At 40.5% G+C, this 24770-nt stretch overlaps 1 protein-coding gene across 3 annotated transcripts in view; it reads right to left on the minus strand.

Annotated features, from left to right (window-relative positions):
* Positions 1–242: 242 nt before the first annotated feature.
* Positions 243–24770, minus strand: part of LOC102084222 (ethanolaminephosphotransferase 1) — a 58204-nt gene continuing 33676 nt past the window's right edge. For all 3 annotated transcript variants that reach the window (XM_065053477.1, XM_065053476.1, XM_005505819.3), the window contains 5 exons: positions 21597–21705; positions 10223–10271; positions 7389–7569; positions 3423–3605; positions 243–2364 (listed from right to left, as the gene is read on the minus strand). In XM_065053477.1, coding sequence (XP_064909549.1) covers positions 2299–2364; positions 3423–3605; positions 7389–7569; positions 10223–10271; positions 21597–21705 — 588 coding nt within the window. In that variant the 3' untranslated portion in view covers positions 243–2298. The remainder of the gene's footprint in view (positions 2365–3422; positions 3606–7388; positions 7570–10222; positions 10272–21596; positions 21706–24770) is intronic.

Below are 24770 nucleotides of genomic sequence, written 5' to 3' on the forward strand. Positions count from 1 at the left end.
CAGGCCCAGGCCTCTGAGTCTCTACTCATAAGAAAGGTGCTCTTTTCATATGACTAGGGAGGAGATGTGTCTTTGGGCATGTCATTGAGCAAATGCTCAACAGCATAAGAAAAGTTGTAAATATATTTTCTAGTTCAAATAGTTGAAAACTTCCTGCAACAGTGTCGTGACCAAAAAAAGAGTTGCTAGACATATTCATACCACTATCTGACTTCACAAATAAATCTGTGATCATACCGCCCTATGAACAAAGCATTTTTATTCCTATTCATTGAAACAGTTACCATCCAAGATGGCTAACAATTCAATATATACACTGTGCAATACATGATCTGTTTTTATACTTGTTTTCATAGAGATTGTAGTGACAAATTGCTTTAAAAAGGAAAAAGAAAGTTATTTGCCATGTCTTCATGTTGAAAAGCTGGCTGGAGCTTAGTTTCCTTTAAAAGTGATACTATATTTCTCTTCAGGAAGGTACAAGTGCAGGCAGGTTGTGGCAGTTCAAGTTTTATAATTTCATCAAATTAAATATTGCAAAATACTCCATTACAGTGCATCAAATTGTGCTGCTTCTGTGACCCTTATTTCCAACTGTTCCATAAATAAGTGCAAGACAGAGGGAAAAAGGAAGCCTGTCCATGGAGGTCCTCCAGAACAACCACATTCAATTCAGAGGTATTTTGGGGTTTTATTTTATTTTAATTATTTTTTTTGTTAGGATTTTTAATGAATGGGTTAAATATAAACTGTTGAAATAGGTAAGACTTTTGTGGCAGTGTATCTGATAGCTGTTGTAGCATTTAACTTCATCAAACACTGAGATTGCTGGGTGCATGCCTACCTCAAATTTGTCATTGCCCCTCGAACACAGAAACTGCCATTTTTAGCATTAAATTGAAGCTGTTCATAAAGATATGACTAGTTGGTACTCAGCTGAAAATGTTAATAGGAGCTACTGATGTAAGGGTATGTTAACCGGGGAAAAAATGATCAGGCCAGTGATAAAGCCAGAGGAGAGTCTAAGGAAAAAAAGGTGAACTTAAGGCTCAGCAGGTTCAAAAACGACCCTTCTGCCTTGCTTCTGGCAGGCGAGATAGTTAACTAGTTAATAAACGTGCCAGTCAGTCAGTCACATCCCTCTGTGCAAGAAATGTAATATAAAGCTTACCCTGGAGAACGTGGACAGATTGATTCATTAGTGCTCCAAGGCCACAAAGTCCCTCTGGCTAGGGCAGCACATGAAAAGAGAGGAATCTCAAATTCTCCCTCCTTCCTCTGAGGCATGCAGAAAACCTACATATATTATAGAGGAAGTGAGCAATTTACATCTGCATGCAAACATGTAATGTCTAAAAGAAAAGCTTTTCTTGTCTCAATTATTATTCTTTGTCATTATCTAAAATCACAAGAATTTGTTTCAAGCACACAGGTATATAATTATTTGCTTAGCATTTCATACTCATAGATGAGGTTTGACTAACCAGTTTTGCAGTGAAACATGACAAACTTCAAAGGTTTGCTGGCCAAATTTATTCTCAGCTGGTTACCTTTGTAGGGTATGTTGCTTGTTGCTACCAAAATCTCAACAATGCACTTGTTACTGCCTAGAAAATAAGTATAAAGACCAGCTGCTGCTCTATGGAACCTGCATTTGTGACAGATACAAGTCACCTGAGACTCATCCTAACACTGAGGGAAAAAAATCATAGGTTTCAAAACCACTTCACTGTACTTAAAGCTTTCTGAACTAATTCTACTTTTTTTTAACATATTAATTTGAGGTGAGGAAAAGCCTGAATGTGCCTAAGCCTTTCAGGAGGTTGTATGGAAGAAATGAGTCATGAGGAAAATAAATATGGAAAACGAAGCAGGCACTGATGTGGGAGTGGGAAGGACGTACCAGAAGGGTTTCCACTGCTGGGGTCCCACTGGTGACGGGGCTGGGCAAAAGCAATGCTGGTTATAAAATACCAAGGAGCTCCTGTAACCTGGCACAGATTTACCCAGGACTTTGGACACAGTGGTGAGGAGGAGGAAGACAAAAGCTTCAGAGGGAGTAGTAACACGGCATTAGTGAAGAGAATAAATATTAGCAGCAGAACAACTTGGTAAACACTTCTCTGCTGGACGGGAATCTTCCTCTGAGATGAAGCATCTTGCTGTATCATTGTTGCAGTGGTTTGGATATCTGGACTGTTCTATTCTTTGGTTATTTTAATCAGATAAATTCCAACTATTTATCACATCAGAAGAATCTCCACATCAAGTGTTACAGTCTGATTATAGTGCAGGTGTTCACTCCTGGACACGTTTCTTCAGGGAAAAGATGTAAATGTTCAAGTGCTCACTCAGCTGCAGCCCCTAAAGAAAAATCACAGAGATTAGCAATCAGTTTTGTACGTGCTTCACAATTCACCATCTCTCTTCTCCTAGTCGTGAGGGACAACCCAGCCACAGTCCTCATGTACTTTGGGACCTACAAGTACATGGGGACCTCTCTCATTCAAGCAAGAGAGCTGTGGTGTTCACCTTCCTCTTGCAGCACACTGATGGGAAGTCACTACAGACCACATTCACAGATGATACAAACTGGTGGAGCTGGACCCATTCAATCAACAGTGAATTTTGACCAGGTGTTTCCATTCCGACCTCACTGACTGGCCCATATCGATGCTGAGGTAAAATCTACTATAAGGCCAATGTCTGCTGGCAAAAAGCCTCTTTCAAAGGTGGGAAGGAACATCCTTGTATCCCATAGTGTATCTTAAATAAACGAATGCTGACCAACTCCCTGTGACATGAGATATTTGCCATGCAAGTTGTTTTCTCTGAAAGTGAACCCCCATTAAGATGCTTCCCTTAGGATCATTTGGCAATGCTCTTTAAAAAAGAGGACATTAACTGAGGAAAAACGAATTTAAGCACTAATTCAGATTGCAATAAATGACAAACACTGATATCCAGGAGACACAAAAATGCACTGATAAGACTGAATGAGCTGGAAAGCTATTCACGTCTCCAGATTGAGAGATGTTAACAAACGGCAAAGAAAATATTAGAAATTAGGACAGCTATTTTGCCTGCAGATTCAAAGCAAAGTTACCCTTATTTTGTTAATTCTATTCATGTCACTTTGCATTTTACCTTCCTATTTTTTTTTCAGTCAAATAACCTCAGGAAGAAGAAGGGGAAAAGGAGTAGGAGGATTCATGCCATATGGATTGAATGTTACATAAGAACAGTCCATACATATTCAGATTGTGATGGGTTTAAAGCCCCTACCAGTCGGCTACAATGGAGTAATCCAAGCCACTGATGTTGCTGCCCCAGCTGGACAGTGTCAAACCCGTTCCCAGACCCCATCTCCCTGCCCGCCCTGGCGCAGCTCTCCCATGGCTGCTTTGGAGGGTCCCACTCACCACGCAGACCCCGTAGTGCACGTGGGCGGCTGTGACCAGGGCCGTGAACGTGGCCAACACCGCTTCTTCTGTCCAGCCCAGCAGCCCCGAGATGGCCGCGTAGACCACCAGTGCCAGCGGGAAGAGGAACCAGTGGAGAAGCTCTGGCCGGGTGCTGCTCATCTGGCAGATGATCACCTTGCACTGTTGGAACAAAAGGCACCAGGTGAGAAGCACCGGGTCAGCCCAGGCATCAGCACAAAAGGACATCCATGCTCTCTGCAGGTTGCTTTTAGGAGGGGAAAACAAAGCTAGGGCTCAAAATGGGACTTGTTTCTGGTGAGAAGACTGCTGCAGATACACCTTTGCGCCTCACTGTCTGCCTGTGAGCCTTAAAGGACTTTATTACAAGTAATCTGAAATACACGTTCCTTTTCTGGAGACAGTGTTTTGACACATTGTGCTTTATGAGCCGAAGCACATCTTCGCAAAAGCGGGGTGGGGGGTGGGATGGGTGTTTGACACCTCAGGCTTTCACATCAGCTCATAAAGTTGTGATCTCTAATCAAATGTGCCACCACTTAATCACTGGGAGAGTGTACTGGTATCTTAATCACATGGTATGACGGAAACACATTCTAGTTCATTGTATAGAAGGGAGAGAAGGTAATATATGCCACTTTTAAATCCTGTTTTTCTTTTTTAGCGCTACTTTATGTACTAAAACACCATTTTCTTGGCTCGATTATGGCCGTGGGCTCCCTGGAGATCTAGTTGGGGGCCCAGGGAAAGTGATCCCGCTCAGAATGGCAGAAAAAATGAATATATGGTGCCTGGTTAAACTGAAAGCAATTAGCTTAATTTTATTGAGTTCTTGAAATGTAAAGAGTTTAAGTTCAGATTTTTAAAGCTAGGTAAGTGAATCTAAGTGTTTTATCTGGTTTAGACTCCTTAAGAAATGAATAAACGTGTCTCATAGACACTATTCTATTTTTTTTAAAAAAGGACTTTAGGCACAGCTGAAATACTTAAGTTATTTAAATATCAAAATTTAAATGTGGTTAAAAATAGATTTTATAAATCCTGAAAACAGTAGAAGAATGAAAAATTCATTCCCTGTGCAGTGTCTGGAATCTTACAACAGCAGAAGTAGGCGTCTGACCACAGGGAAAAAATATTGGCCTTAATGTCTGTGCTGTAGAAGCTGAAGAATACAAAAATAAACTATGAAAAAATAATTAACATTCAATAATGCAAGAAGCAAGGATTTGTACCTAATGTAAACATTTTTGCTTACAATGCATTATCAGTTTTTATTATTAATTTTTTGAATAGCACTAGTTTTATAATTCCTTTGGGAATTATCCCAGAGGGTATCAGAAATTGCTAAAGCAATCTGTATGCTTTAATTTTTCTGGCTGAATATTGCACTTGTCCAGAGGCTGAATGTCACATTGTTTGAAACCATTATTACACCACATTAAGTACGGTACTTGATTTTTCATGAAGATCACTTATTAATATTTGTAGCAATTCACCTTCGGTGTATCAAAGGACTGCAAAATGGACTATGTTCTGCTTGTCCTTATCCCCCCTGGTCATGAAGCCCTGACTCACACTACAAGTGAGGCAAAAAACAGCATCAAGAGATCAAAGTGCTGGAGCCTGGAGAACCAGGCTGGAAAGTTAAGGCTGTGGGACAATGCCCTGTGCTTCTCCATCCTCCTCGCTCACACCTTGCGCCTGGTCCTCCTGAATTTAAACCTCTAGCAGCTGTGGTTTGTACCCCTGGGTAGGTCCTTACCATCTTCTCTCTTACCATTTCCCCTTGGAGGTTCCTCATGAAGCACCTCCTGAGTCTGAGGTGCCCCTGCTCGGCAGCCAGCCACCACATCGGCCATTGTGCTCCTGCTATGGTGATGGCTGAAGGTCTCCTCCACAGGACCTACCCACTCTGTCCCCTCCTCCTGGATTCAGACATGTACCTCTGAGAGATTCCTAAATGGGAGCTGTGACAGTTGTGCTCCATGACGATTTGCTCAGATCCGGATATTTGTGAGAGTTGCCCCACGAGCAAATCTCAAGGCAAGGTCTGGGCTTCTCAGCAAGAGGGGTGGTGAACCCATAGGTGGTCCAGCTGCTGGCCATGGGGACGGGGCTAAGAAGTCCTCCTCTCACAGATAAGCAGCTTTCCTTTTTTTAGGCTTTTTTGCTGCTCCCAAGAGGCTGCCACCTTCCCTACTTGTCCTGGCCATTGCACATCATCTATGAGGCCAGGTCTGAGACCAGGCGTTTAGCCCAAGGGATCTCCTGGACAACTAAATATGTTGTCAAAGACATGAAAAGTTCAAGATGCTAGGACACAGAGAAACATGGGCTGCTTTTTGTGGTCTACAGAACAGATAATGGAAACCCAGTGTATCTGGCTACCATGGAGAAGAAAAGCATTGCCATGACAAGCCTTGCTCTGATGCTGGAGGAATCACGTGTGTATAAGGGACCACAGGAGGCGAAGGGAAATACAGGCTTGTTTTTCACTTCTAAAATGGTATAAATTCCAACTAACACCCATACATATTTAATGCTTGCTTTTAAAATGTTAATAATTTCCACTAACATGCATACATTATTAATTCACATGAATTTCTAACACTGTAGTAAATGTTTTGGTAAAATCAAAACCAAGGCCTGAAGAATATGCATTGCACTCAGTGTCTAATAAACTGCAGTCTACCAAGCATCCTGCCACAATTGTTCTCAGTTGGTTGAGATGTACATGCAGAACTCGCTGTTTGCCAAACTTTGAAAGCACTTTTCCCCACTGGTATGAAATTTTATTTCTCATTTAGCAATCTACACTATTCTTTTAAGAAAAAGGGGTAGATTAGATAATGAAAAATTGATACAATAAACCTTATACATCTAAAAATAACCTAACTTCTCTGAGTTTAAGTCCTTAAAATGGAACTGCTTGATTTGTGCCCCTCAGAAACATACATTTATATGATTTCTTTTCTGCTCCTGAATACAAATTTCTAACAGGGTTATGCTTTCTCTTTTAAAATCACACCTTTTCAAAGATCTCTCTCATAATGCAAGGCACTTCAAGACTTTCTCTTTTTAACATGGATGCAGTGTTGCTCAGTGACATGATTTTAGATGGTGTTGGAGATTGTCTTTCTAAAATGACAATCAGTGCTACTTTTTAGGGTATTTTAGCATTAACTGGGGGAACACCTTCTTGGCTGCAGCTCCTTTCCCTCTCTCCTGGCAAGAAGAGAGTCCAAGGGCCTTCTCCAGAGAAGAAAATGCTGGGTTAACTGTGGTGCTCAGCATCATTGTCAGGGTGCCCGTGTTGTTACTTCACTGAGGCTTCTGTTGCTTCATAGGCATTAAAAGGGGGAAAACTAGTTACAACGATGTGGTATAGGAAAAACTAATCTGTGAGAAGCGAGCCGTGCCAAGGCCCCTGCATGTCTTCACGCCTTTCCCTAAAAATGCTGTCAGTGATACATCCTTACTCTGAACAGTGAAGGGAAAATGTGTGATCAGCTGAGCTGTATCGTACAGGAATGCATCTACCACACTAATGGGCACAACAGCAGGGCAAGACTACAACCCCCCTTCTCCTGCTGCTAAATCAGTGCCAGTGTTGAGCTTTCTTTTACTTTAGACAAGTCCCCAGTTCTGGCTGTGTTGGGGAATATCTGTTCTGTTCTTGGAAGTAAGGACTCCCTGGGGATGTTCACAAAACTCTGGAAAAAAAGAAGCCTCATAAAAAATTATGCCGTGGTAGAGTAGATACGGCAGTACTGTAAGTGTCCCTAGTCCAGACAACTGCTGTGGTTCTTTTTTACATAAGAGGGTAACACAGAGCTACAACAGAAGTGTGATTCTCCTTTTCACTACAGTTTCTGTTCCCTTCTGTTATTCACGTAAAAATAGAAAGCTATCTCTAAATACTACCACCACCACAAACATACTTACAATAACATTTGAGAAAGTAACCCCAACCATCCATAAAAACAATCTTGGTTGCTTTTCTAATATGTTGCTTGGAGAGAAAACCACCCAGACTGTAAGAAGAATGAACAGCAACAGGGGTGACACAAGAGGTAGGAGTACTTCATACAAAGAATCATTCTTCAGTGTTTTCTTTAAATGTGCTCTGCAAATAAATACAATGGTTTTATGGAGTAAGAAAATGTAACCATTTTATTTCTGCACGGTAACTACAAACTCTAGCCTAACTCAGCCCAAGAGCTCATCTTGCAGCACAGCTACCTGTGCAAATGCGCTAGATACCCAGACATTTTATGAGAAATCGTAGAATACCCAAGTAACAATTATTTTTGGGGTAAAATTCTACTGGTTTATTCACATAGCTTCTGGTCAGCTTTACCCGCTCATCAGTGCCTGGCAATGGACTGCTAAGCTTACACAAAGTGGGCCGCAACACCCTGTTGTAGTTGCCATCCAAATGCACAGCCAGCACCCAGGCTAGCTGCGAATTCAAAATATATGTATTTTAGAGGATGAAACTTCTGACATGAGGCATGAAATGCTTCAGTCAATATGCCCCACGTTTTCAGTGGCAACACAGTCAAGCACACAGCTGGCAGGGGTTGCTGTTGTTTAGGTCTAGTGGTGATGCTGCTAGACAACCCTGCACCGTTGCCTAAGTGCAGCCTAAAGGGGCGGCTTTGTTGGCTAATTAGATTACCGGAAAATTAATAATGTCTTTTCCTGAATATTTTAAGCTTTTTAAAGATAGTGCCATCAAAGGTAGTAAATTACTCTTTTCTGTCAGCTAGGAAAAAGGTAACATAAGATCAACAGCCTTTGCGTCTACCTTGCATCTTTCTCACTCAGGCAAACCTCACTGAGAGGTTATAAAAGCAGTAGGAGGTTTAATTTACTAAAGTTCACTAGCATTAGATCATTTCTTCATATCAAAGTTCAGAAGAGCAATTCTGTGTTTGAAGTATACTGGGAAATGTCCTGTTTAAAATCTCTGATCACTGGTATTTATAGAAAAATCCAGACAAAAATCCAATAAATATATTTCTCATTCCAAAAAAAAGAATATTCTTCTGATAAAATAATAACTGAGACCAGGCAGCAGGATGAAGAGAGAGGAGATGATTGGAAAACTCAGGTTCCTCATCACTAAATAGATTATGAGTGCATCCTTCAAGCAAATTTGACTGGGTGTTTAAAATTACTGTGCTCTTCCATTCAGAGGAACAATAAACCCACTGGAAGGCTTGAGAGAAACTGTGTCAAATGGTGATTTGAAACTGAAAACACTAAACAAAAGTCTTAACACAAGAGGAAAACAAGCAAAAACTAAATGTTCATCTGGGTAAATACTGCTACTGCCAGGGACTGACACAGCCAAGGTGCTGTCCTCCTTCTCCCAGTCTTCCCTGAACCACAGTCCCTTGCACCCCTGGTCCCCAGCCCCCTCCCAGTGCTGCTCTCAACACCCTGCCCCAAACTCCAGCCTTTCTGTGTGTCCTCAGCCTTTCTGGCCCCACATCTCCTCACTCTACACTCTGCTTGCCCCAAGCTCAGGGCTATTCATGCTTACAAATGCTTTTAAGTATCTCAAGGGTGGGTGTCAAGAGGATGGGACCAGAATCTTTGCAGTGGTGCCCAACTATAGGATGAGGAGCAATAGGCACAGACTGAAGCACAGGAGGTTCCACCTAAGCATGAGGAGAAACTTCTTTACTTTGAGGGTACTAGAGCACTGAACAGGCTGCCCAGGGAGGTTGTGGAGTCTCCTTCTCTGGAGACATTCAAAAGCCACCTGGACACATTCCTGTGTGATCTGCTCTGGAGAACCTGCTTTAATAGGTAGGTTGGACAAGTCCAGGAGTGTCAAACTCATTTTCACCACGGGCCACATCAGCCTCGTGGTTGCTTTCAAAGGGCCAAATGTAATTTTAGGACTGTTTAAATGTAACTACTCCTACATTTATACATGTAACTACTCCTACATTTATACAGATGATCTCCAGAGGTCCCTTCCAACCTCAACCATTCTGTGATTCTGTGATTACACTGAGTACTGTGACAAGGTAAAGACTGTGTAGAAGCAACGTATTATTGTCTCATAGTCTCTCTGAAATTTAAATGTTAATATTAATTTTCTTTAATTCCCAAAGACATGGAATGACAACCCCTCCTCCAGGACACTTAGAATCTGAGAGACCTGATGTGACAGATGAGTGAAACGAGTTAGCAAATACTGGAGGAAGGTGGGCAGCATTAATAAAAATAGGCCATCGGAGTATAAACTAACCGTGTATAGAAGTCCTAGGTGCAGCAAGCCAACTCTGAGATGTAATCACAGCTTGCCACCTGCCTAGCCAGTATCTGATGGTAATTATCTGCAGGCTTCATGCAGAGGAGACTTTCACAGGAGGATCAGGAAGACAATAAAGTACTTCATGGAGTGTAGGATGAGCAGCTACAGAATTTTACCTAGCACAGGTAGAAGTTACAAATCACATTTGACTGCAAATAAAGTGCAGTGTTTATAACTACAGAGCTTTCATCAGTTTACTCTGCAGGACCAGTGTGAGACTGTCTGGAGAACAGCAAGTGAAAGGAAAAGGAGAGGAATTATAAACATGGAAAAGAAACAAATCAGATTCTCAAAACTGACCAGAAAAGCCTTTTACTACATTATCAGGACAGCATCTGGCTGAAAGAAGCTAGGCTACTTCAAGCATTACATTTATTTCTCCATTAAACATACAGAATTAAGTGGAAAGGGATAGAACTTACTTATTTAACGTTAATTCACTTACCTGTGAATGTTGTATAGCGTTTGTGGAAATGAAAGAAATAAACTGAAGCCTGGAAAAGAAAAAGATTCATATGTAATGATTTACAGTCCTGCTACACTGATGACCACAGAGTTTTCCCATATGATAACAGACCCAGTGTGCTATTTTTAAAACTACTCGGTATTCCTGTACTCATTACAGGATACCAACTGGGTTTGGAGGCTTTAAGCAATAATAAAACCTTCCTTGTTTTTCCAAAAGTTAGAGGCTAGAAATAGTTGCTAATACAGATTTTCTTGTGTACTGAGCAATGAGACCTGGAAGATTTTTAAAAATTCTGATGTAGCTAGTAGGTAGGATTAGTTATTTGTTATACAGGTTCCTCTGATGGACCCAAGAAAGATCACAGCCCCATTTTGCATGAGCTGCTCTCTGGTCATGTAGAAAAAAAACCCCAAGTGTCTGACACCAAAAGCTTTCCAATGGAGCATATAAAGACAATTAACCTCAAACAGTGCTGCCTCCATTACCAGGGAAATAACAGGTTTACATTTCAATATACTAAGGTTCAATTAATGACCTGCTTTGCTGATACAGTGGCTGAAATGAATTCCTTTTCACGATACAGCCATCATTTGAACAAGTGAGGTTTTTTACTATTTTTTAAAAATACAGCTGTGACCTTTCTGGAGCTCAGTTTTAACCCACAAAGGAGAAGGAATTTGCCTTTTCTAATACTGTGTCTCCCTGCATTGCTGTTGTTATTACCAACATGGCAGTTAGCAGCCCTAGAGCTGCCTGGAGACTCAGTTGTACCCCATCTAACACCCACATCCAAAATATGTTGGTCTACGCAAGGGTCAAAGAAGACCTCCAGCACGAAGTGGAAGTTTAAGGTTTAAACAAAAAAAGCCACGGTATTAGTCAGCCTAAGTGGGTGAAAAGATAGATAATCCTTTTTTAATCTGTGACACAGATTTAATCTATGTGTTTCCCTGCTGAGCTCTTTGGTTTTGATTTGTTTTTTTTCCCTGCTTTCTGTGTATTGAGGGCTTTTCCCTGGTCTGTTTGCTGCTTGGGAATTGCTCTGGATAGCATCTTTCCACCTCACTTTTATATTATAAGGCATGCAGATTGGTTTTGGTGCATTAAATTAATACATAATTTCTGTTTTGTTATGGGCAAGAAAAGCATTCTGATGTTGTAAACTTTCTGGTTTTACCTTAAAAAAAACCCAAAAAACAAAAACCAAACTCCTTTAAGAAACAGAGTGTACTGTTTGTATAGGAAAGTAGCAAACTTTAGTCTCGTTATTAGAAATAAGGAAAAATAAGCATGAACAGAGGAAACAACTGATTTCAGATGACTTTGTACTGGGGCTAATGTGGCATAGCAGACTCTCAAGATATGTCAGTGTTTACCATTCAGTCCTCATCAAAGACATGCCCAAGTGTTTAGCACGTTCTGGCCTGAGTGTCAGCTCAAGAGAAGGGAAACTAAAAAAAGCAAGAATAGTGGAGATTGTTGGAAAACAGAAGAAGTAAAAAGCGATGCAATAGATAATCTATTTCTCCAGTCTTTCTGGTTATCTTTTGAAGAGAAGGAAACAAAGAATTGGGGGGGGAAAAGACGGGGCGGGGGGGTGTGGAAATCCAGCTTGTAAGTAATTTCAGGTATTGCATTTTTACATGCTTATTTCTTAATTTTGCTTTTTAAAACAAGTAAAATGAAGAGCTCTGCTTCTTCACCATGGCAGGAACTCTGTATCAAACAGCTGAAGGATGTGCAATTGAAGTAAAAGCTCAAGTATTTCGTAAACATCTTTCTAAAATTCGCAAGCTTAGTGCCTTCAGAGTGATCTGTGTTTAATGTGCACTCCAGTTAGCTATGTTTTCTATTAGGCAGGGAGGGCTAGTTCAATAAAATCTTGAGTTACGTACAGCAGTTCCAACATCTGTATTACATTAGAGCAGACATGAGACAAAACATTGACTCTTGAGGTTAAATCTAAATTTCCTGCTGCAATTCTGAAGTTTGATTTGTTAGGAGAAAAGCAACCGAGAGGAACAGAAATAGAGACTACAACTAGAAATAGAATTCAAAGAGAAATGGTTGCCAACAATTTGTTATTTTTATGAAGTGCCATTTTAGTTAGAAATAACACACTGACCACAAACAATCCCCCAGCTAACTAAAAGCCACTTTCGGACTGGGGCAGTTATACCAGTTACTCTGCTGTATTTTATACAGCTTCTCTTTTAGAAGAGCGAGAGCTGAGGATGCAGTAGGGAAAGCAAAGGGTGTTCCTCTGTTTCTTATGGGATTTTCAAAATTCCATCATTTCCTACAACACGTTGCTTTCCCATCTTTTTTTAGCTAAAGGAGGCCTGTCTTGGGGGCTGCTTTTGGTACTCATTAAGTCTGTTTTTTAATTGGCATTAAGGCTCCTTTGTGCCCAGGAGCTGAACTGCTGCTTCTGCATTGCTGCCATTCCCTGCTGGTCTGGGGAACAAAAGGTGCAGCCTGGAAAGCAAACCCACTGCTGTCCCTCCGGCGCTCGGACACCCAAGCGCCGCCCAAGTGATGGTGATGGAGCTTTTCTTTTTTAATGTCCTAAAAGAACATACTGTATTTTAAAATCATTTAAAAAATCGAGCCAAAACAAAGCAAATCCACACCATACTAGTGTAGTAGACATTTTTAACAAATTACTGAAAATAGAACTCATTGAGCGTTTATTAGAAGTATTACCGCTCTTCCAGTATTTTTAAACTTCTCCTTTAACATTTTCCCCTCTTTTCCAGCTGACCGAAATTCTGAGAGCCAACCATAAGAATACAGGGCTGTATTAAAGGCAGAAATACTAAAGCACAGATGGGTGGCACAGATACAGGGAATTCTTGTGTCACGCTAGGCTGAAGGTATCAAGCCCAAATCCTCGGATTTAGGTACAATCCTATGGTCAGTCCCCTGCCTTGCACTCTCTTGACTCCCTTTTCAGATAAACAAGCATTTGCAAAGCTCTTTATCAGAAATTAATTTGTCCACATTAAAACAAAAACAAAACACAACAAACAAACAAACAAACAAAACCACACACACAAAAAACCCAAAACCAACAAAAAAAAGCCAAGCAAACCAAAAAAAAACAATGTATCCGAGTATTCAGGATAAGGGACATGAGAGAAATAATGGCATATTTTGTTTTCCAAATACACATTTATATATAAACACACAGATACATACACACATGTATATATACATACTTATAAACACATGTGTAAAAGGGATCAAAAAGAAAATTCCCATAAATTCTAGCAACAATTTTAGATTTCAGTTGGTGCTTTCAAATTCAATTCCAGAACAGTAAGATGTTGTGTGACATGGCTGAAACAGAAACAAAACCAAAACCAAATACAGATACAAACACAACACGCACACACAAACCAACCAACCAAAAACACACCACAAAAAAACCCCACCTAGCATATGATGGATACCATGGTACGTCTGTCCCTAGTGTTAATCTGGACTAACAGTAGTGTATCTAAATTCAATTATATGAGGATATCTTAAACGCTCATGTATCTAAACTTCAAGACTGTTGAAGGCCTGCAGACAGCCAGGTTATGTTTCTGGGACACACTGCAGTTACTCAGTGTGGCTGCTGTGCCTAAGTTAATTTAGGCATTTCTGCAAAATACAGACTTGCTTATTGTAGAGAAAGAGAGGGTGCAGCCAGAAACAAACTGCTGATGGCCTGGAAAATGCTATTTCAGTAACCACAGAAGAGCCTCCTGCTGGCACACAGACCAAGTTAAGAAGCCCATCACAGGTAGCCAAGTTTCTGAATACCCCAAACTTCACAGGCTGTAAACACCGCTAAATAAAGAAGCAACTTTAAGTAGGTAGCCAAGATACCTAAACCATTTTTAAATAGATTATACTGCTTCCAAGGAAGGGCAATATTTATCTTAGCTTTTTAGCTTCTACGTACCTTCGCTATTGTAAATCACACTTGTTGGTAAGTTCCTGACAAGTAAACCATCCTAAGAGAAGAGTTGAAATATTATTTCTTAATAATTAGCTCTTCCTGACCATGCAATACAGGGCTGTAATTTTAGGTGAACACCCCACGGGAAACCATGGGAATTTGTTCAGGAATGTACCCTTCCATCTGCCAGTGCTCCCCAAAAAAAGACTACCCAGAGCATCCCTCCCACTGGGGAGGCAGTGAAGAGCTCTGTGCAGACCTTCTTCTGGGCATATTGCAGCAGCTGAGCTCAGTAAAAACCAACTTTTTAACAGTAGGCCATTGCAGTTGCATTTCAGCCTACAAATGAAATATTATCACCCTCCTCTCTTGTTCTTCAACTGCCCACAGCTCCACATGGCCTTCTTCAGTACACTGCTTGGCCTGTCTCCAGGTTGACAATTCATCACGGTCAATGCTTGCTTTAAAGAAATGGGATGTCAAATACATAATTTACCTTTCTTAGCCACTAGACAAAAAAATAAGATTAAATATACTTAGGCCTCAATATTAGCTTGGAAAAATCTTTACACTTTTCCTATTTGTTCCCAAATTTCTTCCACATTTAGAGCAGCTAGACACATAAAAATACCTTAACATGCTGAATGTTTAGCACACTGATCAGTGCCTGAAAGCAAGCTCCACCAAAAGGTGATCATTTAGAAGCACTTGTAACTGGAACAGCAGCTTTTTATGGAACAGTTTGATCTTCTCAGGTATGTCTTGAAAAAAACAACACTTAATTGGTTGTGCAGGTAGATAATTGCACATTGAGCTGTCCACTAGCTATAAAATGACATTTTATTATTATATAAATTGGCAAACTTAGAACCACTTAGTAATTAAAAAAAAATTAGAAAATTAGTATGTAATATTCAGACTTAATTGAGCCTGTAAAGACTGAACACATTAAGCAATTTAAGGATGGATGAAAAATACAACCTAAACAGATCTACACAGTGTGAAATTCATTACTTTAGAGGGATTAAGAGCACTGTCTAAACATGAGCACTGTCTTCATGCACAAAGTTGATGGATGTTTTGGATGCTTAGCATCCAAGATACTTCTTGAGTATAAAGATTGTAAAGGGTTGCATTTATCACGATTGTTGCTTTTATAGCTTATTTTCAGAGTTTAAGGAAGTACATGCTGCATTTATCTCTCTTGAACTGAGCTGTAAGTTAACAATTAGCATTTGGAGGGATTTAGTACAGACTGAGAAATTCATTTATGGATGTAGATGCTCCTTCTATGTAGTCCTGTTCATACAGCGCGTACACACCATTCTCTTTTTCTGGGCACAGCAAGAACTGAGCACCAGAGAAAAGGGTACCTTCATTTGAAAAGCCCAGGTTGGCTTCCAGAAGAACTCCATCAGGTGAGCTCCTTTGTCTGACTTTCCTCTGGGGCTCCCAGTGCCCGTGAAATAACTCCTCACTGCTAACCCCACTGAACCCGCTCCCTCTCGCAATCCGCACGCCGGGACACTGCTCTGCCTCCGACCTTCAATGCTCTGTTTTTCGGGGTTATTGTTCTGACTGGCTCCGAGGAGTTACTCCACACATTAACTCAGCTGCCTCCTATCTATCTATCTATCTATCTATATCTCAAGTGACAGGTGAGTGTTTCACACCTTTTACTTCAACAAAGTCTCGTACAATCTGTCACAACAATGTTTTAATAAATGTTAAATTGGTGACAGACATGTCAAAGCAAACTCATGTTAACCACACTTTTCAAACAAGGTGAGTCAAGGCCTGTCGGCGTGATAACATTTTGAAAACATATCACTTAATGTTTCATCATTCAACTGTCCATCAGCAAGGCAGAACCATCAGCCACTTTGCAATGGGAACTATACAAAATGACTACAGAATGACTTAACTGTATGAGAGAGAAACAATTTATGAGTAATATATGTAAATATGAAAAATTAAAAGTATCCTTCCACTGTTAGAAATAAACTTATGTTGATTAGAATAATAGAATCATTTTGGTTGGAAGAGACCCTCAATATTCAACCATAACTTAACACTGTCACTAAACCATGTCCCTAAGAACCTCATCTAAACACCTTTTAAACCCCTCCAGGGATGGTGACTCCACCACTTCCCTGGGCAGCCTGTTCCAATGCCTGACAACCCTTTCTGTGAAGAAATTTTTCCTAATATCCAATCAGAACCTCCGCTGGCACAACTTGAGGCCATTTCCTCCTGTCTTATCACTTGTTACTTGGGAGAAGAGACCAGCCCCCTCCATGCTACAAGCTCCTTTCAGGTAGTTGCAGACAGTGATAAGGTCTCCTCTCAGCCTCCTTTTCTCCAGGCTGAACAGCCCCAGTTCCCTCAGCTGCTCCTCATCAGGCTTGTGCTCCAGACCCCTCACCAGCTTTGTTGCCCTCCTCTGTACTGTTGTGGTTGCTGCTTTGCATTGCTGTAAAAATAAACCCTGACATCTTGCTATGAAGGCTCACAGGATCACAAGTTTTCCCAGTATGAGAGAGCAGGCTGCCTCATGCAGCAGAAGCTCTGTGGAGCAGAGGTTGAGGACCATGTTCTGATTGCTCGAGCCTAAAGGAAATCTGCCTGCCTGCTGTGATACAGAATGGCTGAATGGATTTATACGAGATATATGTCCTGTTAAGGATTAGCCTTAAGGACTTCCAGAGATATTCAAACAAATAACATCATGGGTACATTTCCACTTTAACACTGATAGGAAGAACAAAAAAAATCTATTCATAACCAACATGTGAATGTCAGACCATGGCTGTTTGATCACGGCCTTCTAAACATTTTGTGACACTGAAAAAAGGGCAGAGTGTTTATAATTAACCAGCACATGGCCTTCTGTAGCCTCCTTTGATACATAGGATACAGGACACAGTTTAAGGACAAGGCACTGGATTAGATGGATAACTGTGTTTTCCCACTATGACAGAATTCAAGTACTTGGTATGTTTCACATGTTGTGGCTTGGTCTCATCATTAGTTTTTTGCTGCTATTATGTTTTCATTTATGTGTTTATTCCCCATTTTATATACTTTAGTAGCTCAGAGAAGGAGTGAACCTCAAAGAACACATACTCTGCAAAAGTAAGCACAGAACCTAATCCAGTACACATCCTAGGAAAAAAATTCTGAGTGCTGTGGCCTCATCTGCAAGGGGAAGTTCAAGTTTTAGATCTCTTACAGATGTTAGTACTCCATTCACATTTCATGTTCAAACCTGCACTCTGAAAATTTGTCTCAGCTTTGCCATAGGCTTCAGTAGCCAAATCTGGGTGCTATTGACCAGATAGAGTAGACTTAAATGTGCCATCATGTCCAGATTAGAGAACTATCTGCCCCATGTGCCACCCACTGATGGAGTACAACCTATCCACTCCATGCTTTAGTGGTTCTGTAACCACAGAGCCTATTCTTGTGGTTGCAATTAATCCTGAGGAAGAGTAGGAATCTGTGCATCCAGGACTCATTTTGCCAACCTGGCTCCCTAAAGAATGAAGCTGATGTGGCAACACTTTGCCTGTTTTTGTGCATCACTCCATAACTTCTGAGCCTTACGGTCAATTCTGAACAAATAGATTGAAAGAAATTTCCTGTAAATTGCATGGAAATGAACAGTCAGGTAGAGGAAAGGAGACATATAAATGTCTCTAGTGAAGGGAGGATTTCAGCCTGAACTGAGAGTTTATTAGACATTACAAAATCTGTCTCATAGAGAGCAAGTATGAATGTCCCAAGAATGGGAAACACTTCATTCAGAACATGCACCTACTACAGGTAATTTCATTGCAATGTGAGATAGAAACCATCATCAATTAGTAATGCTGCTCCCTGAACCACTGATGTTTACCTGCAAGTGAAGATCTTCTTAGGAAGTCTATAGCATCATTTGTGCTACTAGATTTTATGTGGGGAATTGACTGTTTTAAAAATGATTATTGTAAATATTTTATATTGTTTTCAACCTGATAGCACAGTGACAGGGAACGCGAGACATCCAGGATATCCTGAAGGGATGAAAATAAATGATAGCTCTCAGTCCAGTTCTGCTCTTTGAAGGGACCTTACTTAGCCAGATAATGCTATGGGACAATTGTTGTTAAATCCCAGGAGAGCTTTTGGAGTGTCATCCACAGGAGCCTTGCTGAGAGCAGAAGTAATTAGTTCCAGCTGAGCACACAGGCACATAACTGTAGGAAGGGCTGGCTACTTTCACCCTAGGAGAAAAAAGGCATTTCTGTCTAGAAGCCAGGATAACACACTCTGGAAACAGCACAAATTTGGTGTTCAGCTAGGTGTGCGTTTTGGAGCTGCAGGATGAAATTGCACTCACTGCCTGTGAAAATTATGGGTTTCTGTTCGCTGGCTAGCTGAAAAATTCCCATAAAATACTACACAGCATTTTCTCTGCTTCACAAGGGAGTCCTCTGAGGTCACTGTTCAGCAGCCCAAGACTTGGCCTTCCTACAGGTGTCCACAGTGCGCTAGACAGTTCCCAGAGACATCCGTAAAGTTCTCTTTTGGGAGGCTTTCCTGAAATCTGTAATCTAAACACCAGTGTTGCTGAGCTTTTATGTATATCTTTGTGTGTTCTGGCACCTGATAAAAGTTCCATTATTTTCAGCGAGTGGGTGTCACCTGGTGATACCACAGCTTCCTCTGAAGAGGTGCTTTTGTTGAGTTCATCCTTAGGTTATACATGGCCTATTTTTTTTTTTTTTTCCCAGAAACTCCAGGAAAGACATCTAAAAATCTCCACTCTTGTGCATCTCATTTGGATTTCTTCCCACTACAGAAGGCACTAGCTAAAACCCAGCTGTTCTCAGAGAAGCGATGGCACAGCAGCCGAACTCCTCTTGTGTGCAGAACAGTAAAAGCACAAAACGACATATGAAACCTCTGCCAGGTACTGATGGAGCAGCTACAGGTTCATTGTTAGAAGGACCACTAGTGACTACTAAATGCCATCAGATGGATTGGGATAGCCAGTTACAGTTTAATGGCTCCTCTCAGGGTCCTGGGAAACTAACTCGTAAAAAGCACCAGAGGTCTACTACATCACTTTGTTTTTTAACTAGCCACAAAGGCATTTAACTGAGCATGCCAGAGAGTGGGATCTCTGCTGCAAGCGTATCTGACTGAGCAAGACACATTTGCTGCAGATTCTCTAAAGCAGAGAATAATTTCATTTTCGTGGCTGCTCAGCCCTTGGCGTAGGTTAGTCCAATACTTTTCCTTCAGTAACAGTGGAGTCCTGCAATTTACTGCAAGCTTCTAAAAACTGTATATATCTGTATTCACTGCACACAGGTTATCCAGCTATAACCACCTTAATCACTAGTGCTGAGCTGAGATTCAAACCTGCGGTGAAGTGGCAGTGCTTTCTGGATCAGCATGGTGGAAGGATTTTACTTTTTTAACATTTAAACTTAGTGTCTGCTTTAAGAATTTACAAAACACTGTGACAATTTTGTAATATAAAGTCAACCATGATAATTTCTTGTGCATTTTAAACCCATACTTAACTATAATTAAGATGAAAAAGTTGCCCTGTTAATGGCATTGTCACTAGTGTGTAAGAGACAATGTTTTTAAAGAAATATTTTGGCTCTTACTTATGCCTACTGTGCTTGGGACAGCGATGGAAGAAGTACTCAGTTTTCTGTTCATGGACTATTCTTGCAAGTGTGCTGTATAAGACAGAAGCAGTACTTCTTTATAATGCTAATGGCATAGTCCATCAAACCTCACTTTGCAGCTGTTTTTGGTAGAGTATGAAAAAGGGTCCTCACTTCTGCAAGTCTGATGACACTGACATGCTCCCTACCACAAGCCTTCCTATTATGTCAAACAGTTTGAATTAAACCTTCATCCACAGCTTCCCAAGCACAAGGGAAGCCATCGGTGTGCTCACTGAACGGGCTGTCATATGCCTCAGTGACAGGAACAAAAGCGGTGATGTGAGTAGCACAGAATGAGCGTGTTCAATGGACCAGCCCATGCTAGTCAGACCTAACATCAACGCCGGTCTAACCTGCCGCTCCAACATCCATCTTTCCTGGGCTTGTGGCGCTCCTTCGGGAGCACAAATCACTCCTCCCTATTCCTCAGTGCCCTGCCAGCCACCAGAGGGCATGTTATAGCTACACCTCTGTCAAGATGATTCACTCCTTGACTACTGAAAAGGCAAGCACTACTTTTTTCCCTTTCTTTTCCTCAGAGTGCCCAGAACAGGCCTGATTAAACAAACAAACAAACAACAAAAACCAGATGATCAGTTTTATACTCTGGATAAAGCACTTGTGCACGCTGCTCATAGAAAGCCCAGCCTGAACGCAGGGTCCTTCCCAATCTGGGCACTGGGGAAGCACCGCTGAGGCTGGAGGCAATACCTGGTGAAGAGCTCATCATGGGAAAAGGTTGTGGGAACAAGTCAGTGCTGTGGGCTCAGAAGTCTCCCAGGAAATGCTGAGATAGCTCCTACTAGAGTCAGCATTGGGGGAACACCGAGACCCAAGTCCTGCATTTGGCTCAAGGACTGAAGATTTTTCTTTGGATATAAATCTAGACTGTCTGTGTCAAACATTTTATTTGGTGCCCTCTTCTCATCACTTGTACGCTCATATAAAAATCCCTAAAATTTATAGGCTAATTGCTCCACCTTCCAAGCAACACTTCAAAACTATTTTGCATACACACATTTTTAGCTAAGACTACTGGTTTTTAACTCATTAAAATGTAACCGCTCTTGTTCTCAGTCTAGCAGCTGAAAAATGCTTGATGTGTATTTCAAACTACACTGACAGTATCAAACAATGAGCAAATAAGCTTTTGCTGTGTATGAAAAATGCATCACTTCTGTTTGGAAAATAATTCTAAAGATGAGCTTAGAAACCACCTGGATCATTTTCAGATTTACAGTTGTCCCTCCTATAATTATTTAAATACCTTTATTTCTTCTATCCATAACATTTTGGAGCATAGTGTGCTGCAGGCCAAAACATTAAACTTATAATGTATGTAAATGTGAGCAGCAGTTTACTTGAGTGACATGAGGAATTCCTGAGACTTTGAGAGCCAGCCAGCCAGTACACTGCACTGAACTGCACATGCAGATAAGGAACATTTCTATGTTATTTGTGTGCAACAGATGATCACAATTCGGTCAGGAAAAATGTTTCCAAAATGCTCTGTTTTTTAAAACTTTTCCATTATTAGCCCTTTTCATCAGCTCTATTCGTGTTTTTTGGACTAGCCACCACTTACAAAAAGAAAAAAAATAACAAAATATAAGAAATATCTAATAAAAATAATTTTAAAACAGTACAGTTTTCCATGGATCTGGACACTTACCTATAAGCAAGATTACTAATGCATCTGTGATGTAATAACCAAACAGGAAAGGCTTCTGCCAGACTTCCACACCAACAGCACCAGTGAGCAGATATGCTGTAATTAACACCTACAGAAAAAGGATAATGTATTTTCAGTCCTTTACATTGAAAGGCACAGAATTTTGCTTTATCATCTTAGTGAAAATGCAAGAATAAAAAAGCCCTGTCATTTTCCTCCTTGGTCCACTTTACAGGATCTTATGCCACCATCCCAAAGCAATCACTTCTAAGCAGTGAAGCAGCTTCCAGGACCACCAACAAAATTATTTAAAACTTATGTAATACAGTAAGTAAGCAAATTCCCTGCTAATGTGTGCACCTGCTTGCATTTCATAAGTATTACCAACATGCCTTTTCAAAGCACCCAATTTCTAAATCCCTTCTTAAAGCCAGGTCTCCCCACTGCAAATGCACTTTCTTGTATTTGCATATAGACTTTAGAATTAGCAATGTGGTTATTTTTGCAGCTGACCATATCAGAATAAATGAGGGGGGAGGAAAATCTAAGCTCACCTGAAATAATTAAAAAATTAAATTGGATGTGGAGAAATAAAAAGAATGGGAGGCAGCTGAAATCTTGCCTGACTTTTTATTTGTTTGATGGGAAACATCCTTATAGGACACAAAAAGAAACAAGTAGTCAAACATCAGTGGGAGTGAAAGGACTCAAACAGACTCATGAGTCACTTAACATGCTTTAGTGCCACCAGTTTCAGTAGTGATGTAAACGTAGTTTCAACTCTCTCATCAGTTAATTTTGTCACCCAGCTGAGGTCAGAATTCTTAAAGCAACCAAAACCCTATAGCTCCTATAGCTATAACCTTCACACCCAAACTGTTGCTTGCAGCAGCGCTGCCCACTCACAGTTTCTGGCACAAACTGATGAAGCTTTCCCGTGCAAGCACAGAACAGAATGTGATACAGCAGTTCCCAAGCCTGTGTGCTATTGATCCCACCTCCTCAAGGGACGGGACTCTCCCTTGAAACCTGTTTCCCAGCTCAGCCCAGCTCGCCCATCCCAGCCTGCGGAGCTGCTGACCCGCTCTTTCCTTCAGATATTTTGTTTTCAGCTCTTTAGTTTCGCTATAGGACTCACAAGGGGCTCTATGGTTTATGCTACGTGTCTCAACCTCCTGAACTGTTCTAGACTTGGATTAAAAATTAATTGTGAGCATTTACTTTAGCTCTAAATTAAAACAACTATGTTAATGATAAAACTGTTTAGAAGACTGGATATTCTTATATCTATTCCAAGATAACATTCAGTGACTTTCTTTTTCCCATTCAATACAGCTTCTCACTCTGGGATAACTAATAACTTCCAGCTTTACTTGTATGGTCAATTTAACTGTTTTTTATTTATTCTTTTTAAATACTAGTTTTTTACTATTATAGTTTATCACTAAGTTTTTTCTTCATTTTTAACTTCAACAAACACATTTCATAGAATCATAGAATCATTTAGGTTGGAAAATACCTTTAAGAACATTGAGTCCAAACATAAACCTAACACTGCCAAGTCCACCAGTCTTTTAAATTAGTTGCTTTAATTTAAAGATACACTGAACATCTTTTTTATTCTAGGCAACAAGCTGTTTTAGCAGAACACTGACGTCCATTAAACTCCCTGTTACGCCTAGATATCACTATATTTGACTTCACTTAGTTCTACAATCTAAATTTAAGAATCTTGCCCTACTAGTATGTAACGTTTAAAGAGTTTTGCTTGAATGGGGCATTGCAGAATTGGATGTTGGAATTGCCTCTGCAAGAACAAGCAGCACAACAGCTCTGCAATAGAGAAGAGCAGGCACTAGTATGAAAGTTATGTCTTTGGGCATTGAAGACAGTGAGTCAAATTTTGGTCTAAATGAAGGACGTGTCGGTTTTACAAGCAACTACAGCAGAGCTAACATTTGGCTTTCTAAAGAAACTGCATTATGTTATTCCTGAGACACGATGGATGGACACCTGGCCCCATCAAAGTTGATGGCAAAACTCCAAGTGGCTTGGACTGAGCCTGAATTTACCCTCACACGTTGAATTCTGAACAGACTTTTTTGGCAAGCAATAAAAGAGGAGCTTCAGTATTATCTGTTATTACTGTCAGTACTGTCAGCAGCGCAGCCGTGTCAGCACATCTCTAGGAACAGGAGTGCTGGTACAACAGGCCCTCCTGGGCAATCCCCTGCCCTGGGATTCAGTGATGTAGCACTCACAGGTTGAGGTTGCCTCGTATTTAACAGATGTCGTGTATGTTAAAAAAAACACTCTTTGGCTTCAAATTTTTCCTGTGTTGTTTTTTAACTTTGACTTCCCTGAGGTAGTCTCAAAGACCTCCTTTAGAAAGCTGGAAGGATGAAAAAACGGCTGTGTGCCTTGATCTAAGCTATATTATCAAAAATCGCAGATTGTCAAAATTATTAGACAAAAACTAGGTAAGTAAATCAGTTGTATAAATTGTTTTAAAGGCAGTGTTGGTAAAAAAAATAAATAAGATATATTAAGATTTAAAGTATTGTTCCTAAGTGCAACTGAGTAACTCTACTTAAGAAAAGATGGCCAGGTTTTTTACTCATCTCTCTGGCATTAATCAGCTTTAATACTTCTCAGATAGAAACGTAGTCTTTAGCAAGTAAAAATAATTGCAACCTTTTGCAAAAATTAGATTAAATAACACAAGTAAGAACCATACAGCAAGTCAGTGTCACATGCATACAATCTGGGATTACAGCTCTCTGCAGCATGTGACCAGGAAAATTTCTGGCTCGCCAAGGCAATATCTGGGAGGAGGAGGAGTACTTATGCAGACAAAAGTCTGGAAATACATGGTGTTAATTTGTACGCTCTTTGTTACGGCTTAACAGCAGGACAGCTGGTTTCTGAGCAGTGGCTCCCTATCTTGTCACAGATTTGCAAATCACAGAAACATAGTCACCTTTGTCCATCTGTTAAATCAGAACATTACTTCTTGAATGTGGCATTGGGAAAATTCCATATAACCATAAGGCAGCATAAGTCCCCCAAATCTTCCAGCTTCTAGCCTTTTAATTATCCTCTGAAGTATCTGATTTTTTTTAAAAATCACCGACTCTTTCATGTCTTTCCACTACTGCAGATGTAAGTTTTCTG

The sequence above is a fragment of the Columba livia genome, chromosome 2 (assembly GCF_036013475.1).
Source record: "Columba livia isolate bColLiv1 breed racing homer chromosome 2, bColLiv1.pat.W.v2, whole genome shotgun sequence".
NCBI lineage: Eukaryota > Metazoa > Chordata > Aves > Columbiformes > Columbidae > Columba > Columba livia.